This window comes from Marmota monax, unplaced genomic scaffold, assembly GCF_021218885.2.
Source record: "Marmota monax isolate L192 unplaced genomic scaffold, Marmota_monax_Labrador192_F-V1.1 WCK01_AAM20220418_F8-fsc00031, whole genome shotgun sequence".
In the NCBI taxonomy this organism is placed as follows: Eukaryota; Metazoa; Chordata; class Mammalia; order Rodentia; family Sciuridae; genus Marmota; species Marmota monax.
This window is the reverse complement of record NW_026695197.1, coordinates 2,772,910-2,793,700: the sequence shown is the minus strand read 5'-3', so window position 1 is coordinate 2,793,700 and position 20,791 is coordinate 2,772,910. Positions and strand designations below refer to the sequence as shown.

Here is a 20,791-nt window from a genome sequence, read left to right as displayed (position 1 = left end):
TAATAACTAGTACATGATTCTCTTGTGGATCTATAGAACTTTCTGTTTGTACTTATTCTCAATTAGTTTTATGGACCAAAAAGGGCAATTTTTTCCTTGCAATGATGAAAATTAGCTGTACTTTGTGAGTTAATTTCTATTTTTCAAAACAGCAAAGAAAAATCTTTTTGAATCCTGTCTCTGTCTTACCCACCCCTTGCCCTAATCCTAAGAAAATGTATTTTTGTGAAGTCTAAAACCTGAAAAAAAATCTTTTATTCATTTTCATTACAAGTACAAATCAGGTCAAATACAATAAAATCTTCTATCAAGCTTGGTACTTCCAGTTTTTAAGAAAGGGGGTGGAGGGCAGGAAGATAGAAAAAGAAAGGGTCATGTTCTTAAACTTTCTATATCTGGTATCTCCCCTCCTAAATATATTTTACAAAGCTTGGCTCAGTTTCTCTACACAAATCAAGTCCAAGTAATTTTTATTCATCTCAACAGTGTAAGACAAGCTGTCCTCAAAAAGGGAATGGTATAGTAAATGACCATTGATTATGATTATGAAACCACTAAAGGAGGATTCTTATTTGTTAACATTGATTTTAGTAAATTCTTCCTGGAATCATTACCAAGACCTGTTATACTGCCTGTGCTAAATTTGTAGTTGAGGAAGAGTTTTTTGTTTAGTTTGTGTCAATTGCACTCAAATCTGAATGAGTTGAAGAATTCCCCTCTCTTTACCACCACCATGATTTTAGATATATGTTTCATATTCTCATGACTGTATCCAACATAGTACTTACGTATTTCCAAATTTAACAAGTTATTGTTACTTGTCAACATTGCCAACTCTTAAATATCTTGATCTGATTTCCGACACATTTAAATTGCCAGCCACTGAATTATGAAGAAACACAAAAGGTGACCCTACAAATTGGAGTAGTTAATGAAGCTCCATATTCTAGAGAGACTAGCTCAAGATCCGCCATGAGTACAGCAACAGTTACTGTTAATGTGAAAAATCAGGATGAGGGCCCTGAGTGCAACCCTCCAGTCCAGACTGTTCGAATCAAAGAAAATGCACCAGCAGGGACAAGAAGCAGTGGATACAAAGCATATGACTCAGATACAAAAAGTAGCACTGGAATAAGGTATTTATCATTCTATTGTTCACTCCAAATTTATTGTGTTTTAAAGATTTATAATTTACTTATTGTCATTTCACTTATAATACTTTTTATGACTTTAATTCATTGTTGTTAAACAGGTATAGGAAAATAAGTGATCCAAAAGGGTGGGTCACCATTAATGAAGATTCAGGAATAATCACAGTTTTCCGAAGTCTTGACAGAGAGGCAGAGGCCATCCCAAGTGGTGTATATAATGTTACCGTCCTTGCGTCAGATCAAAGTAAGAAATGTGTTTTTAAGCCTGCTACATACATCTTTGGCAATATACTTCCATTTTAAAAAGTGACTCTAGACACTTTTAATTTTTTCCCAAAATGACATATAAAGTAATTGAGAGATTTGCTATAATTTATTAACTCATGTCTGCTTTCTAATAGCATTTCCAGGGTTAAATGTAATTATAAAGCAATTTAGTCACAGACATACTTGAAACTGTAACATATTAATATTAAATAATTAGGAAAAATTGAGAAAATGACTTTGGTAAAACTAGCTTCAATTTATCTACTCATTTCTCTTAAAATCTTCATTTTATTGGGAAAATTTATTACAGGGAGAACATACTTATTGCCACATAGCACACTTCTGGAAAGCAATTATAACTTTTACAGGAATTTAACAGTATACTGAGGGGCTAGAATTGTGATTAAACACATTATACAAAGATAAATCATCCTCACAGTAAATGATATAGTTATAAAATTAGACAAAACTATAATAAATACTATAATACTATAATAAATACGTTATTATGCTCTCACTTGCAAAATTAGGATTCAGCCATGATTTTGGAAGACGATTTAGGTATTCCAATTCTCTCTGAATGAATTCTGGAATATACTCAGTGACTAGTCTCCTTAAATATTGTTCTTCTGCTATTCTTTTCTTTTTTTTCTAGAATTCCCATTAGATGAATGTTGCTATTTTATTTCTACTGGAATTTGAGTTGTAATTTCCTTTTTAAATAATTAATGCATTTTCTTTAAATCTTGGAAGATTCTAACCATACCTGCTTCAAAGAAGTCTTACATAGAATTAATCTAACAGTGATTTTGTTGGATTTTAACATTGCTCCTTTGGGAATTTTAATTGGCAGGCTTATGTTAAGTGGGAAGTATTTGGTTTGCTTTCTGCTTCTATTTTTTTTTCCTCTTCTACTGTACCCCATCTCAGCTAGCAGTCTTGTAGTTGCTTGTACCTGCTTTTTTTCTGGCCCATGGTTCAGGACCAGTTTTGAATCTGGAGTCCCAAGTATTCCTGGCCCACAATGGCACTGGAACTACTGCAGGTCCAGTCGCTGGTTATGACTGCCTGGTCCTCTGGCTTTCCTATGTTGATAGCTCCCTATGAGACAGAGCCTCAGGTTTTTTTCTTCCTCTTCTTCGTCTCAGTGTTCAAGGCATCTTTAATAATTAAAAGGAATAACTGATTGAGAGACAGGACTCCTGACCCATGCTCTTCAACTTCATACCTAATAACGTCATTTACTAATTTGTGTCCCAGATTTATTTCTGCTTTGTCTTTGAATCTTCCAGATTTGTCAGTGTAGTGCCTTGTACAGAGTACTTACTCAGTAAGTTTTTGCCAAATATATAGATTAATTACTTAAACTACACCCATGGTGATTATTTCAGTTTGCAAGTGATTTTCCACTCTTAGAACATTTTCATATACTATTTTTGTTTTATTCTCCAAAATATTTATCTTCTATCATTAACTTTTCTTGGAAAACCTTAAGCGCTTCCTGTAAAAATGGATATTGAAATCTATACTCTCTAGTATGGTTTTCAAAGATCCCCAGCCCTTTTCTCCACTCTCAATTTCCTGCTCCCTGCTCTCTGCTTCTTCCTTTATTTTCTCCAGATCAGGGGTGTGTACAACATGCTTTCCGACCTCCTTGAATTTTCCCATGCTTTCAAACATTCCAGAAGTACTATTGTTCATACTCTTTTCCTTTCTCCTCTTAAAAACCAATCAAAACTCACTTCTATAAAGATTTCTATCTTTATTGTAGTGAATTCTTGAATGGGTGAACATACCTAATATAGTAGTTATTCTCTGCAATCCACTTGAATATAGTATTCTTATTCTTATTTTTCCTTTTTTTTTTTTTTTTTTTTTTTTTAGTACTGGGCATTGAACTTAAGGGAGCTCAACCACTGAGCCAGATCCCTAGCCCATTTTATATTTTTAGTTAGAGACAGTGTCTTGCTGAGTTGCTTAGGGCTTAAGCTAAATTGCTGAGGCTTGCTTTGAACTTGTGATCCTCCTGCCTCAGCCTCCCAAGCTGCTGGGATTAAAGGCCTCCTGTGATACCACACCTGGCCATAATATTCTTTTAACGTTCCCTGAGGACTTAGCTTGTGGCTGTGCTAGTGACAGTAACTTATAGGTACTCAACAAGTATTTAAAATTTTTCAGTGTTATTATTTTTTGGCAAAAACTTCAAACATTAAAAATGTATTTTTACTTTGATTTTCCTAGATGGGAGAACTTGTACAGGGACACTGGGGATTATACTTGAAGATGTGAATGATAATGGCCCGTACATACCTAAGCAGACAGTAGTAATCTGCAAACCTACTATGTCCTCAGCGGAGATTGTTGCTGTTGATCCTGATGAACCCATAAATGGCCCACCATTTGATTTTAGTTTTAGGAGTTCTGATTCAGAAGTACGGAAAATGTGGAGACTGATGAAAATTAATGGTATGTGTTTCGAAACGTTGCCCTTTTCTTTTCAATGTCATCTAGATGTTTCTTGATGAAACAGAATAACGCAGTTCTCATTTTGGGTGGGCTCTAGGCCTCTCTAGTGTCTGCCTGTAATTCTATGCCAGAGTTTCTTTAGGCAAAGTTTCATGAGTTTGCATTTCCCACTCTAAGAACCCATCCACATAGATTCTTTACATTATAAGGGAATAATAATGTAAGTAATTCCCTTACATTATAAGGGAATCCCTCTCTTTTGCATATTCGTCCTCTAGGAAGTGGAGTCTGAGGCAGTCACTCAAGCAGAATATGTATTAAGAAATTTGCTTGAAATCAGCTGTGAAAGGAAGGACTGGGAAAAGGAGAAATGGAGGTACAGCGCAGACCAGTAACAGCTGAGCTGATCCTATGGGGAGTCTGAGCTCAGGTCCTTTCACAGTGGTTCCATGTTGATTCCCCATTCTCTGTCATTGCTCCATTGGTGGACGAGGCAGCCCAAAGGGATATGAATTTGAGTAAAAGGGATACTCACAGAAGACACTGATGGCAGTCCTGAATTTCATAGGGATCTGGTGCCCAGACAGTGTCCCCCATGCCATCACTCCTGTCTACCCCTGTGTTGACTCCTGACCATTTTGTGTCTGTTGTTTTTCTTGGGATCCTTCCTCAACTTGGTTCCCAGTCTTTACTTTAGACTTCAGCCCATAATGGTCTTTGGTGACAAGAATGGTGAAAGTGAAGGTGACCTTTCCATTTTCACCTTCCCGTCATTCTCTACATCCGCAATTCCCCATCTCCTGCTTACCTGCCTGTGGACCATGATGTTGGTACTGCTGGTTATCAGGGACGAGTCCTGCTCCCTCACTTGTTGAAGTATAATATTAGAGAAACATGCTAAGGCAAACATATAAAAGAGGGTTTATTTAAAAAGGGGTAACATAGATTTCTTCTGGGAGGGAGAACAGGGCCATAGCTCGTATTCTGGTATCTGCAGAAGTGAGAGAGTTTGGCCTTTTTATATGTCCTAGGCTTCCTTTGTTCTCCTGCTCCCTTCCCCTTATTTCTCTCCTTCCTGCATAGGTGACTAGGTGACTAGGTGAGAAGCAGATGGGCTGGAGGGGCCAAGGTGAAGTGATCTGGGCAGGAAGGGGACTAATTTACAACTCCCTGTAGGAGGGATGATCCCTGGGAGAGGTTACCTTAGCAACAGGTTGGGGCAGGGTCAGGTTATCTTGATAAGGGTGGAGGAAGAGCTCTGAAGGAATTAACAGTTCAATCCCTCCATTCTCTGGATCTGACCCTTGCCTATCTATCTGCCTGTCTAATGCTGGCTGCAATGTCATGCTCTGCTAGTTTTTATGACTCAAGAACCTCTGTAAATTCAGTGAAGTTTGCTTTAAAATATCCTTGACCATCGCTAAATCCCACCTTTTCAGTGACTGACTCTCACATTCCTATTAGGACAAATTAGAAAAGAAAGGTGAGAAAATGTAAAGTGGAATGGGATAGGGAAAGGAAAAGAAGGACCTGTAAAAGTAAGTAAGCTACTGACCGTGTCTTGAAGTCTGTCTTGTGAACTTACAAGATTGCTTTAAAACAATATTCCATTTTGTGTGTATTCTTTCTTAAGAAGAGTTAACCTTATTCTTAGATTTTTGACTTTTCTATTCATTTGGTGTCATAACATCATTGTTTTAAATAATGTTGATAGGAAATGATAATTTTAAAAATATATATCCCTACTTGCTGGGTGCAGTGTCGCATACCAGTGATTGTAACAATTCAGGAGGCTGAGGCAGAAAGATCACAAGTTCAAAACCAGCCTCAGCAACTTAGTGAGAACTTCAGCAACTTAGCAGATCATCTCAAAGTAAAAAATAAAAAGGGCTGGATGTAGCTCAGTGGTAAAGCACCCCTGGGTTTAACCCACAGTACCCTGCTCCCAAAATATATTCATATACACACACATACACATATACATACTTTGGCAGAAGTATGTCCAAAACTTTGTGGGTTTTGTTTTGTTTTGTAGTTCTGAGTATTGAACTCAATGCTTTGCACATCCTGGGCAAGTTTTATACCCCTGAGCTACACTCTAAGCCCTCAAATTATATTATTTTAAAGAGTTACTGGTCTGTGAGTTCATCCCAAACCAGGGAAACAACAAGTTAAGAAACACCAAGAAAAGACTTTGAAGTCATATGGTCAAATGCTGGCCTCACCATTTATTAGTTCTGTAAATCTGAACATACTGTTTATTTTGTTTGAGTATCAATTTACTCATGTGTAAAGTGGGATTATTTCAGAAAGTAAATGAGATCATGAATGAAATAGACCATAGCACACTGTGAATCATTAGTTTTGGTTTTGTTTGTCTTATTATTTTTATTATTCCTTGTATAATAAACTTGACAAGTTAACCATGGTTTATCTTAAAATATTAATAATTTTCTCACCTAAACATCCAATTTACATTTAGAGCCTCAAACACCGCACACAAAAAAAATCAGAATGTCCAATTGGGCATTTAAGTGAGCAAGGGATTGTCCTTTGGCATGTGACAACCATATTTAGTATCATGTCTTTCGTTCTGAATCCAAAACTGGGCTTGTGGTCTAGACCTCTTCCTACCTTTGATCTAACACAAAAAAAAAAAAAAGGGTCAAAACAAAAATCTGTGCAGGTGGACCCAGTGTCCTTTAGGAGATGCAGTTCTAGCAGTTTGACCTATGACCTACTAATATGTTCAAAGTCAGGTGTGTTCTAAGTTGTTAGGATCTGTCTCTGATAATAAATCACAAGTGTGTGTGTTTACTCGGCACAGTATATGAGAAAAAATAAAGGGAGATACCCAGAATTTCAGATCATTCCTTTCTGATAAATCTCATATGAAAGGAAATATGCACTGACTGGTTTAATTGAATATTTTACAAATATGATAAAAACCAACCTCTTATGCCCCTTAGTTATGATAAAAGGATTTGTTTATGAACAGATAAAATATATTATTTCAAGACCAACTTTTATGTGCAATATGCAATGGCTGTAGGTTAGAACTATTCAGACCATTCACATTTACAGTCTGCTAGCAGTTGTGCTATCCCATTGAATATCCATTTGTAGGGAAATATGATAACTGTCTGATAAATAGTTATTTTTGCCCAGGACAAATCAGTGATGTTCTATAATGTTTGGTTTTATTTCTTCCTCAGATACAGCGGCAAGTCTTTCTTATCAGAATGATCCTCCATTTGGGTCCTATGTAGTACCAATTCAGGTTACAGATAGACTTGGCTTCTCTGCAGTCACTTCACTGAATGTTGTTATATGTAACTGCATTACCGAAAATGACTGCACCTTTCGCACAAGTGGAAGGACTGGCAACGGAGAAGTAAAACTTGGAACGTGGGCCATCCTGGCAATATTGTTGGGCATAGCATTGCTATTTTGTAAGTCCTTTCTTGAATTTCAATAACAGTCTCTAAGGTAACTTCCAAGACACATTCTTATAACCGGCACTCTCACCTATAGCTGATTGTTTGCATATAGCTTAGTTTCTATTTAACACATAAATATTTGTAGTGAATATTTTAAGTGCACTTATGTGGAGCTCTGGAGTCTCCTCAATTAGCATAGACATAACTTTCAGTGTAGACATAACAGCATGTGGCATGCACTTGCCACATGTATTTAGAGCAAACTTTTGTATACTGCTTTGACATAAGCAGTCTCACTTATATGCTCTAGAAAGTTATGATTTATTTTGCGTATGAATCATTGTAAATTCATACTTTCACATTATCTTATGATAGACTTAAGTAGAGTTCTTTCTTTCTTTCTCCAGGTATACTATTTACATTAGTCTGTGGGACTTCTGTGATAAACAAACAACCAAAAGAACTGCCTGATGATTTAGCCCAGCAGAACCTCATTGTGTCGAACACGGAAGCTCCTGGAGATGACAAAGTGGTAAGTCATTTGTCTTAAATAAATACAAAGGATGAATTAGTGTATAATGTAGATTCTTTCTAGAAAGGTCTTTTCTGAGCAAAGTTCTTTTGAGATCAGGTAATTTACCATAAAATGTCATCTCCCTCATGGAACAGATAAAAATGACTGATTCCTCTGGGGACACATGGTATTTTGATTTGGCCACATAGTGCTAGTTTATAGTAAAAATCCTTTAGCATGTCATTAGTACTTTCTACTTCAGATGTTTCATGGTTTCAGTGTTAGGCCTAGTTTTCTGCATCTATTTAAATTACTGCTTCTGCTGTAAACATGTTGCATTTAATTAGTCACAGATCGCCAGGGTAATTGTTTTAAATTTTTTTCTGGCAACAGCAATAAAATTGCTACAAGCTTTGATCATCGTGGGAAGAAGTTTAATGGATTTTTTTTCTGGCTGTAATGTGGGTTAGAGAAGAGCCTGAGGTTGAATGTCCAAAAGAACAGTGGTAGCAAGTGACAAACATTTCTCTGACTTTTTTCTAGCCCAATATGTGGAAGAGGAGCAAGTAAATTCCTTACATAAAGCATAATTAATGATCAGAGCAGAAAAAATTTGGAAAATAAAAGCCTGAGGTATTTAAGGAGGGATTGAAAGAAATAAAACTTAAATTACATTAGTGGCCAGAGCTTTGATGTTCTTGGTATCTTCCCTGCTTGGTTTATTATTTGCATTTATGTGGATTGCAAGAATACATTATTACAGCTAAGATTCTCACAGCAACATTATTCTTTTTATTCAGTTGAAGTGAACGGAATTGCTGAACAAAAAGGCTGATTATTATTTCTGTTTCCCCCTTGTCAGATAAAAGGGGATGGATTTACCTATGAAAGTAACATTTCATAATTTAACTATGAAAGCAAATGTATATGAGACTGTAGTAATGCTTTGGGGTGTGAGATGCAGGAAGGAGGTAACAACTGAAGTTGTGCAATATAAGAAGCTTTTAAAGAAGGAATTATACATCAAGCTTTCCAATTTGTCCAAGTGCCACTGACAGCTGCAACTTGTTTCTTATGATAAGACCCTAAATTTAATATTGGGATTGTAATAGTCAGATGCTCGGGATTGACAAAACAGGCTTAGTTTCTGTCCCCAGAGAGCTTACTACTTTCTAGGACACAAAACAAATCAAGGCAAATTTCAGTAATGATGTTGATTTTTCTTTGTCTTTTGTGTGTGTGTGTGTGTGTGTGTGTGTTGTTATTATTATTCTTTTCTGTAATTTCCCCAATGCAAATTGTTTTCATTTCAGTATTCCACAAATGGCTTCACAACCCAAGCTGTGGGTGCTTCTGGTCAGGGAATTTGTGGCACCGTGGGATCCGGAGTCAAAAATGGAGGGCAGGAGACCATCGAAATGGTGAAAGGACACCAGACCCTGGACTCCTGCCGGGGGGTTGGGCATCATCACACGCTGGATTCCTGCAGGGGAGGACACGTGGAGGTGGACAACTGCAGATACACTTACTCCGAGTGGCACAGTTTCACTCAGCCCCGACTTGGAGATGTGAGTTTCCCTAGGTGTTCTACAAATCTATTTTAATTTCCCTTAAACTTTATAATGATAAAGATTTTATGTTTATTTCTATCTCTGTTTTTATTTAATTATGAATCTGCTCATTGGAAGTAGTTTCTTCTTAATTCTGATTTAGTTATGTTCCGATTTGAGTAGTTATTTACTTTTCCTCAGATGTTGTTTGGGTTTTATTATTCTTCATGAAATCAGATGTGATGATATTTAAATTATTTTCTCAAGACTTTGTGCTAACATTTCACATCTGACAACTCATGTCTTAGAATCCAGAAGTGTAGTACAAGACAATACCCATGTGCTTCATCACTGAGCCTGTCTGTGGATATCTGAGCTCATATCCATGTGGGTTCAGTTTAATACATGCATTTTCACTTTTCGCCATCATATTTGAAAGGGGAAATGTCTGATTACCTAAAATGAACACTAGTTACTTGCTGCCTTGTGTGTGACAAATAGAAACTTGCTATATACTGAATTGATAGTGTGATTCTTGATCATACGGACCAATCATGTGCATTTTTTATATGTAGGAATCCATTAGAGGACACACTCTGATTAAAAATTAAACAATGAAAGGTAAATCAAAGCAATTATTTTTATGTTAGTACGTTTTGGTGTTTAAAATAATAATAATAAAATGTGTTGTGTTTTTCCCCTTGACAGAAAGTGCATCAGTGTAATCAGGATGACAGTCACAAGCACGCTCAAGACTATGTCCTTACGTATAACTATGAAGGAAAAGGATCGTCAGCTGGTTCTGTGGGCTGTTGCAGTGAACGACAAGACGAAGATGGGCTTGAATTTTTGGATCATTTGGAGCCCAAATTTAGGACACTAGCAGAAGCATGCATAAAGAGATGAACATGGTCTCATAAGTCAACCAAAGCCAGTGGCTTATCATCTTTTAATTTGTGTTCCTCTTCCTTTTAGTTACAAACGAGGATTTTTCAAAACAGAAGATGTTATGTTTGGAACTTTTCTCTGTTTATTTTGCACAATCTCTTTGGCCAAATGCATATTTACAGGAAACCAAATAAGTACACAATTGTTTGGACTTCTGTGTAGTTTTTAATTACATGCTCCCAAGTACATTTATTTACAAACAGGAAACTTGCATGATTGTTTACATTTGGGTATAATGACAACAGCCAATTCATAATGCAATAAAATTTAATTAATTCAAATCTGTATTTAAAGACCACTTGAAAAATAACCTAATAGAAGAATGTAGAGAATATTATCTCTGGTTAATTAATTACTTAGTTATTTGTGTGGTGCTTGGAAACTGTTGTTTTTCTAAACATTCTAAAGTGTATACACTTTATCTTGCTTTATTTTGTAGCATGACCTTTCTTCGTAATGGGCAGGGAGTTTTCTAACTAGATATTGATTGTTATTACAATTCCATTTTGGTGGAGCTCACTTTTAGATTTTATTCCATGTAGAATCTTATACTGAGTCTATAATTTCCCTGTTACCAACTCTGTTAGTGAAATTTGTTTCAAAAGTGCTTTCAGAATGTTTTTGCTCTTGCAGTTTTTTTGTCTTTGAAATGCCCAGTGGTATGTCTGTCTGTCTGTCTCTCTCTCTCTCTCTCTCTCCTATTTGTCTTCTATTTTTTTCAAAAACTTCTACTTAGGTTAGAGAATCCAGATATTTTTCAAAGTTGTCTCTCTTTTTCCTTTTGTATAAAGTGAATTCTTTTTGTTTTATGTAAGCATATGTATTCTTTTTTTTCTGAAAATCAATGTGTTAACTTTATTGTTTTGAATATCTCGGTGATTGCTTCATTACCTCCTCAACAAAGAATTTTGCCATTGAAACTGTAGAACTATGTTATGATGTTTTAGATGCAACATTCTATGTTAACAAAAGGACTGGTGTAATTAGATTGGGATGAGGATATTTAGTGTGCAGTAGCACAGTTATAGTTCATATCTTTAAAGCAAGGATACAGTTTATAAATGCCAAATAGTGTTGATTGTTTGAAATAAGCTTCAAAATACAGGGATCTTGAAAGTTCTCTAGGATGACAATTTTGCAGTTTTTTGTTTTGTTTTGTTTTGTTTTTAAGATAAGATGGTTAGTCCTATCTGTTTGTAAAGGTTTTTTTTTTTTTTTTTTTTAAATATTACACAGTTACAGTTTTTAGCAAATATACAAATGAGCCAGACAACTTAAATTTTAAAACAATAAGACAAAATTAAACTTAATAGCCAAGCAAATTTCAGATTTATGGCTTACTTCATTGAATTCTTTATGTGTGCAAATATATGGACATTCTAAATATATTTCTAATATTAATATTGTTAATAATGTGCCTGCCTTGAATGTACAAGGTTGGCTTATAACAATTATTTTTCAAAATTAGCATTGGATAGTTATTCAGTAACCATCTATCTTTTCAAAAGTTTCATTACTACTCAGTCAAAAATACAATTTCCCAGAATTATTTTTAATAAATTATGTTTAAAAATCTTGTGTATTACTAGTTATGCAATTTTTAAAAATGAGTGTGAATTTTTTGGGTCTGATATGAATTTAAAGGATCATGCTTTTCTGATATAGAGAAATTGAGTCCCTTTTATAGACTCCTGTTATACATTTTTAGAACTTCAAGATTGATTCAGAGAGATCTTTGGAGCACTGTTCTATTTGTCTCAACACATTTATGTTCATGCCATTATAAGAACTGTGAAGCTGGGGTCCTGATTAAATTGCGTACTTTTTTCTTGTGTGTATTTCTATCATTTTAAAGTGGGGAATATACTAGAACTCCTTTCCTATGATGGTTGTAAGACACTTGAATAAAAAATGGTTTTTAAGCATGAAAGTCATATAGAGTGGTCCACCTAAAAAGGCACATGATAAATGATTTTAAATAAGTCAAATGTACAACCAATTCATGTTAACAAAAAAAAAAAATCAATTAAAATAGGATAGTGGGGAGATCTTTTTTTTAAAAAATCTTACAACATGTCAATCAAGAATATGTCTCTTCATAATGATCGCTTGATGACTGGGTCTTAGATTGGGTCTCAGCTGTTCAGAACATATATTGCAAAGATTGCTGAGACGCATCCATGTAAGATGACCTAGTTTGTGATACTATGAAATTACAAAGTCGAACTTGGATGGAAATCAAAACCTCTTCTTAAACTGGGTGCTAATTCTGGAGCCCTATAAAAAAAATTACACATTTAAGATTCCTTAGCTGCTTTTCTAGCTGTCTTGCTAAACATTAGCAATCACTTGTTGAAAGTCTGTGTCTTTCTGGTGGTTGCCATAATAACCCTAAGGGCAACGACTCCAGGGTAAGATTCCCTGATACAAGTCTCTGAGACACACTCTTGATAGAATTTGAGAAGTCATTTAAACCTTCTTTGCCTAGTTTCCTCACTTGTATTGAGCTGGGTGGAGAAGACTACTTGAATGGATTCCTGTCAGTATTAAAAGAGTTAATTCATAGGAATTGGTGCAGAGTTGCTGTCAATGTGTCTTTAGTACCCGCTCTGCTTTACAGCTGTTTGCTTGCCTTGTCACTTGGCTTCACCTTTCCCAGAAGCCCAACCAGCATTTTACCTGTGATGGCCTTTGGCAACTTCATGGTTCATAATAGCTTCTAGGTCTCTCATTCTTGGTATTCAGAAAGCTACATCTTATTCATAAATCAGGAGTCAGTGTGATGCAATTTTTGATCAGCCATATTTTGCCTCAAGGAGGCCAAATCTTAGGATTCTCCAAAGTAATAGGTGGTGCTTCTTTACAGGAGGAAAGCATTATTAGTTCAATACAGTTCTATTTGGTTTCTCCCTATAATTATTTCCTGCTTTTTTTTTTTTTTGAAAAAAAAAAAATCCTTATCTTAAGATAAGGTGGTTACTTACTGTTTTGTTTTATCTTGGATCCTGATTCCCTCATGCAAAATCTGACTTTGACTAGGCTTCCTCCTTAGTCTTCATCTCTATCCCTTTTCCTGGGAAACTGGTGGAAATCTTGACAACTTATTTTGCTCTGCTCAACACTGTTAGTAACATCCTGAGTCTAAAAATACTTTTTCTTCTATGTGTTTAGATCCTGCTTCAGTAAAAGAAGTCCTAAGAAGTTACATGATACATGATATCTATGAAGACTTACAGCTCTAATTCAGCTCTTCTGTGAGGTTCTTGTTAGCCCTCTAGGATTTCAAGCTCATTAAGTAAAAAACAAATACGTTATGCTTCACACCAGATCAGGTTCTTCTGAGTTTCCCATCTGAATCATGTGCTCCTAATTACTTAGACTTGAATCTTTGATCTCTATCTCTTCTTTGCATAACTCATCCTATTTGTTGTCCAAAACTGCAACAATGTTTTTGCGAATTTTCAACACAATTTCATTCCTTAAAAAATTCATTTCTATGACAGTCACTTAATGCCTTCCCAGTGCAGTCATGCATGCTCTTCCTAATATGCAATATAAAGCCTGTGCTTCTATGACACAAGATGAATCAGCTTCTCTCTCCACCCGCATACTCTAATGCAGGTCTCGACATGGTGGATTGAGCAAGGAGTAGACCAATGCCTGTAAAACATGTTATATGATGCTTGGCACATAGTTAGTATTCGACACATGTGAAAAAAATTCCAGATGATGCCAAACAAACTGTAGTGTGTGAACTTGTGCCCCACTCTTCCCAAGTCAGGCGTTCCTACTGATGACCTGTATCCTATCTCACTTATTCCCCACTCCTCTCTTCATTATGCTCCCCCAGAACCCCATGCAAACTCTCCACATGTCTCAGCTCCACTGGTGTTTGTGCCTCCAATTTCTTCCCTCTTTTCTTCATACAACTGCCCCCAAAGAACAGACATGATCATGGCGTTCTACTGCCTACAGGATACTTATGGCTTTGTAGGATAAACTGGAAACAAAATCACATTCAAACCCCCATCTCCTTATACCCCATACACAGCTACCTGTGGTACAACTGGTTACAGGCACATTCGCACAGTTCCTGGTGATAGGGGGTAGGTGGTAGTCCAGGTAGCTTAACTGGACCACAATACGTGGTTGGCACCTCCATACATACTCTCCATCTTGCTCATGTTGGATCCTACATCTGCAGTGTTCTGGCTCACTCATTGTTTATTTCTTCCTTTGAAAAAATATGACTTTTTGAAGATCTAGTTCAAAGACATCTCCTGTAAAAAGAATTTGTATGTCTAGAGAAGATTCATTGATATAGTTTTCACCTACAAGCTTATATGTATAAGTGTGTGTGCGTGTCTTTCCTCATATAGGAAGCTCACTGAGGTTGAAAAAAAATAAAGATGCATATCCTTACAATGCTATCTGGCAATATTTTTTTTCCCACCAATATTTTTTCAAGTATTGGAGATTGAACCTTAGGGTGTTTTACCACTGAGCCAGGTATCCCCAGTCCTTTTTATTTTTTATTTTGAAACAGGGTCTTGCTAAATTGCTGAAGTTCTCCCTAAGTTGCTGAGCCTGGCTGTGAACTTGAAAGTCTACTTCCTCAGCCTCCCTAGGGGTTCACAGGTGTGCACCATTGCTCCTGGCCTGTCAATACATTTTGATGAAATAAAATTGCATTGACCAATTCTCAATGGAAAAAAAAAAACTATTGAAGATGAAAAACTAGGATTTTTGGTGGTTCCTACCTTATTTCCCTTGGCATTAATGTTCCATTGTAGACATAATGCTTATAAGATTCTGCATTGAATTCTTTCTCTAATGCAGAGATACTGAGTTAAAGATTTGCATTTACAACTTTGTACAAGAAAGCAAAGTTCTGAGGTTCTGGAACACTTTCCCTCTGGTGCATAGTGTGGGTGGCAGACAGCAGAGATACTGCCCCAGCATTGTGGTTTGGGTCAGCTGAAAGAGTCCTACCACCAATAATTGCACAGTCCTGCTTGTAACCAGCTGCACCACAGTAAAATATAACCATCAAGCGCTCTTGTCTGTCTTCTTCACTGTATGCCAGCACATAGAGGAGTGGACACTCCACAGATTTGTTGGATGAATGAGTGAGTGAATGTATTAGATACCGGACCAAGATTAGATCTCAACATTGACTTTTTTTCCTCATTGGCCAATGTGAAAATACTTTTGCAACTATTCCTTCATATTATAATGCTATAGTGATTATTTTATTTATTTATTTTTTAACTAAAGAAGCACTTGTGAGAAAAAACAACTTAAGAATGAAACAGAAACATTCCCAGCATTAGCTGGACAGGACTGTCCCTTATATGGTAAAAGAACAGGAAGATTGGGCCCATATCTTGTATGTCATTTTTTGGAACATTATCAGCTCATAGCACAGCATGGGGGATTTAAGAAATGATTCTTGAGTTTGCCAAAGCTACATTAATTATTATTTTTTAAAATATTTTTTAGTTGTGAAGGAACACAATACATTTTTTAAAATTTATTTTTATGTGATGCTGAGGAGCGAACCCAGTACCTCAACACATGACAGGACAGTGCTCTCTACCACTGAGCTACAACCCCAGCCTCGCCATTAATTATTTTTGCGCTGTCTTCAACTCAAGAATTGTCTTGTGAAACCAGAAAGCAGGGAAGGGGCAAACAGATTTAAGAGGTTCCTCTGAGTTAGACGGGGAGGACACTGTGGCAGGGCATCTCAGAACTCCTGTGTGCACAGAGAGAAAGCCTTTAGTAGGCCCCACCTTCCTGTTCTCTTAACACATGAGGGACAGACCTGTCCAGCTAATGCTGGGAAGCTTTCGGTTTCATACACGGCAGACAGCTATGTGCCTTGTTTCTGCCCTTTAGGGGGGTATCATTTCTATGCATTCTTGTTATTACAATTTAATAATAATAATAATTTCTGTTAATAATTTTCTCTCCACTGGTTTGGGTTTCTGAGATTTGGGGGTCTGAGGTCTCTCCCTGCCTGTCTATGTCTTAGGAGCAACTTAAATTGCTTTTGCTTAAATTTTATTTTAGAGTGCAGTTCACAATTATCTGTATCAGGATCACTTGTGGTGTTTATTAGAATAAAGATTCCATATTGGATCAAAACCAGAGACAACAGACTGGTGGGGGAGGAATGGAATTCTTCACTTTTTAATATTTTCTAGATCATGTTTGCATTCTCCAAAGCATGAGTACCATTGATAAGGATTTAGTCCATTGGTTTATGTGATTATTTGAGGGTTTATGAAGAAAGTGTTTTAAGTTTGCTGTTAGAAGCTTCTTCATATATAAGATATGTCAAGCATAACGTTAGAAATGTAAGAGTTGATACACTCTTACTAATAAAATACCACAACCTCAGTAAATTAAGTATTTCAGAATGTATATTTTCCCTCATGGCTTCTATTTACCATATGGGAGAGAACTGGAGGCATAATCTTGGAACATAACCAGGCCACATAATAAGCATAATAAAAAGGAACTAACTTTACCACATTACTGCTCTTAGTCAATAAGATGCATGCACATTGTGTTGCATATATTCCAAAGTCCAAGTGGGAATATCAAATCTTCAGAGACAATAGGACTAGAAAGGTCAACTCCAGATGAAATTGGTGACTGGCCAGGAGGTGACAGCTGTTCGGTTATGCTATGCCGTCCTGTGGAGGCCATGTAGGATAAGGTGACAAATGATCTCCATTGAATGATTTCTGTATGGTCAGGACTCAGAGAGGGGCCTATGAACAGGGAGGTGCATAGGGGCAGAACCAAGTCTTTTCTGCTAAAATATATATTTCCATGGGAAAGAGGTCAACTGGAAAATTCCTAGGAATCAAGAACCTGAGGAAATTAGAGGCTAGGAAAGCCAGAGCTGAAAGTGTCTGAGGGTCTTGATATACAAAACTCTGATGCAAAATTACCATTCAAACAAGGGAAAATATTGATCTCAAGAAGTAAGAGAAGAATGAACGATTCTACACACCTGCAAGGATGTTTGTCTCAGGGGCATTAAATATGTGAAGAATTGAACTAAATGTCCCATGGCAGAGAAATAATTAAAAGATTTATGTTATTGTGAGACAATGACCACAATTGAGGACAATGGATATAATTATCATGGCCACTGACTTTGTAGTCAGATACAGATCAGTGTCACAGCTTGTTCTCACTGAATAAACTTTTGAAGCAAATGCACAATAAAAAACTCTGGCTTAGTGTTTGATTTATCAAAAGATTAATAAATCACAGTTATTAGTTTTGGTACAAGGATGATGATGATTGAATATCATGCAGTTATTTTATTTTGAACAGAATGGAAAAGTCAAAGCATAGTATTAATAACAAGAGAATAAATTTTTGGGTCAGTGCAATCCCAAACTTAAATAAACATAAGGCCATGTGTAATATAATAAAATATTGAGTGATTATCTCGAGGTCATGGAAATATATCTTTTATGTGTTTCTGTGTTTTTATTTTATAATGAACATGTATTATTTATAAAGTTGAGGAAGAGGTTAATATAAATGAAATATGGAACAAGAAAAAGTTCGGGATTTAAGGTTTTTCAAGTCTCACAGATTTGTAAAGAAAAACCCTTCCATATTAGTATATGAAGCTTACACTAAACACATTCACAGGGAATGATTGAACTGAAGCAAGAAAAAAAAAAAAAGAAAATATTGCCTTAAGCTGGATCCTTAAGGTCCAACCTGGGCTCTATTGCCAACTACCTGGGAGAACTCAAGCTCCTTGGCCTTTGGCCTCCTCATCTGCAAACAGAATAACTCCTATCTCAGAGAAAATTGAGGATTAAGGAAGTTCATACACATAAAACACTTAAAACAGCAGCAGAACCATAATTCTATGTAAATGCTGGGCATTAAAATTTATTCAGTATCTATTATATACAAGATAATTAAGATAAGTCTTCTGCTCTAAAGAAATATGTAGTCTTAAGAACTAGATAAAACATTCACAGAGTTGTGCTATTAATAAGTGCCATAGAAGATTTTGTTTTTTAAACCAGAGAATGAACCCAGGGGCACTTAACCATCACTGAGCCACATCCCAAATCTTTTATTTTTTATTTTGAGACTGGATATTGCTAAGTTGCTCTCTCTAAATTGCTGAGGCTGGCTTTGAACTTGCGATCTTCCTGCCTCAGGCTCCTGAGCTGCTAGGATTACAGGCATGTACCACAATGCCAGGCTCCACAGAAGGCTTTTTTGTTTGTTTTAATTTTTTTTTAAATTTGTAGATGGACAGAATGCGTTTATTTTATTTGTTTATTTTTATGTGGTGCTGAGGATCGAACCTATTGCCTCACGCATGTTGGGCAAGTGCTCTGCCACTGAGCTACAGCCCCAGCCCCAGAAGTCTTCTTAATTAATGGAATGTTCTTACAAATGTTAAGTGTGTGTGCACGCGCCTACACAATTGTGCCCCCCCACCCCCCACCCCCCGCAAGGGAAATGGGAATCCCTTCACAGCTTAAACCAGTAAGAAATTCCTTAGGAATTAACTGAGAGTTTCCCTCAGTTGGAAGATAGGTATATTGTGGGCTTCTCCATCATTCAGGAAAGAGAGTTGTGGAAATAGTTTCTAGGTTTAAGATTTTTAAAAAGATTTTAAACAGAATTATGCCTGACATTAGGACTTTCACATTTGTAGGAAAGTTTAAAATTTACCTTTTTTTTTTTCTCTGAAGTTCTGATAATTTTAGTCTGTTAAATAAACTGACAGGGATCTCATAAAAACAGAAGAATGACCAATAGAGTAGAGGAAGGGGATCAAGAAGGACAGAAGAGGGGAGGGCATGCAGAAGTACCAGAGAATGAAATCTACCAAATTATGCTGTGTGCACGTGAGGTAGCATAAAGAAAATAAGAAATAGGTAGAAAGGAGACATGAAGGAAGGACAAATAAATAATATTTTAATTCTGAAGTTCCCTATAATTTTTCAGGGCAGTCACTCCTTAAGTCAGTCTTTCTTATAGACCTGATACTCCTCAAATTTTGGGAAAACTGCAAATCTACTTGTTCACTGTTAATTAATGACCCCAATGAATAGATTGAGCAAATAGAGATATGATGCTTTGAGGAATCTCTAATTTAAGGGATTTTTCCAATGCTATTGATCAGATAATGAAGACCATATCACCCTGAGGAACCAGAGACTCACCAGACCACCAGAACCTGTCTTGATATCACCAAACGGATCCCATTCCTACATACTTTCCATACCACCTCTAAAGAAGTTTTCTTTACAACAAGACCTGATAACCCCAAACCACATATTTCACTCTTGAGATGGCCTACATTCTACCTTGAACATGTACCTATTTTTCTAAATAAATCTCTGTGAATGCCTCTGTCTGTCATGTGTTGAAATTCTTTTCTATCAAGTATGACAAGAACCTTGCTGGTCCTGGGTCAAATTACCCTTCTCTCAGAGAACTCCTCTTTGAATGCTGCTTCTGAGACATTTCTTCTCCTGTGTACAAATATATCACAGTAGTGAATCTGGTATATATTTAAGTGCATGCACAAACACGGCATATTGAACCCCACTATTGAGATAGTAGTTTAGGATGTCAAGATGGCAGAGGCAGGGTACAAAATAAATGTCTGAGTACAAAATGGAGAGGAAGTCATCACGTCCCTGTTTATGGTAAGTCCCATTACAATAGCAATATCTGCCACAAATTCTACATTTTAATTTTGCAAAAATAAAGTAACTGATGGAAAAAAATCAGCAAGGTCTTCAATCAGGTCCATAGGAAGGGGAATGAGGCACAGCTCAGCATATAAGGCAAGACTTGATCAGACACCAGGGCCTTGGAGCCACCCTTCTTAGTCCTGTACCACTCTACCTTAGGGAGTGTACCTTCACTTTCAGTAAATCTATCCTCTGGCTGCTGCTTTGTGTGTCTTACTCAATTCTTTGTTCAGGCGGCCAAGAACCTGGACCCCCAACTAGACCTTTCACGGGTACCACTATTATGTATAATCATAAAGCACCAATAAAAATCATTTTTTAAAAAAAGAAATGAACAATAGATAACAAGTAAAAGAGTATATGGATTTTATTAAACACAGGAGGATGAGACTCAAAGAGGGTTAAAATGATGGAAAAATATATAAAGTTTAAAAAAGGGATAGGGGCTTGGATACTTTGGGGAGAGGAAAGGTGGCACAGGCTACTGATCCAAGGTTGGGGAAAGGATGTGCACAGTGGGCAAGGGTTGTGTTGTTATGTAGATGAATCTCTCAAGTAAGACCCACCTGTGATAATCTCTGTCAAGACCAGAAGTCAGATTCCCACCTCTTTTTCCTATGGAAAATTCTTTCCCAGGTATAAAAAGGGTGGAGGTAGATATCAGATAGAAAAACCACTTCTAGTGTAGATA

The 20,791-nt window shown here is 36.5% G+C and overlaps 1 protein-coding gene across 2 annotated transcripts in view; it reads left to right on the top strand.

The window, feature by feature from the left end:
• Positions 1-12,164, top strand: part of Dsc2 (desmocollin 2) — a 33,015-nt gene extending 20,851 nt beyond the window's left edge. Inside the window, exons 10-17 of one of the 2 annotated variants that reach the window (XM_046428364.2) lie at positions 880-1,136; positions 1,253-1,395; positions 3,660-3,884; positions 7,100-7,336; positions 7,732-7,856; positions 9,152-9,406; positions 9,964-10,009; positions 10,097-10,233. In XM_046428364.2, the coding sequence (XP_046284320.1) occupies positions 880-1,136; positions 1,253-1,395; positions 3,660-3,884; positions 7,100-7,336; positions 7,732-7,856; positions 9,152-9,406; positions 9,964-9,999 (1,278 nt within the window). In that variant the 3' untranslated portion in view covers positions 10,000-10,009; positions 10,097-10,233. Of the gene's footprint in view, positions 1-879; positions 1,137-1,252; positions 1,396-3,659; positions 3,885-7,099; positions 7,337-7,731; positions 7,857-9,151; positions 9,407-9,963; positions 10,010-10,096 lie in introns of both variants that reach the window. The other variant, XM_046428363.2, reaches the window with a different exon arrangement.
• The last annotated feature ends 8,627 nt before the right edge of the window (positions 12,165-20,791 follow it).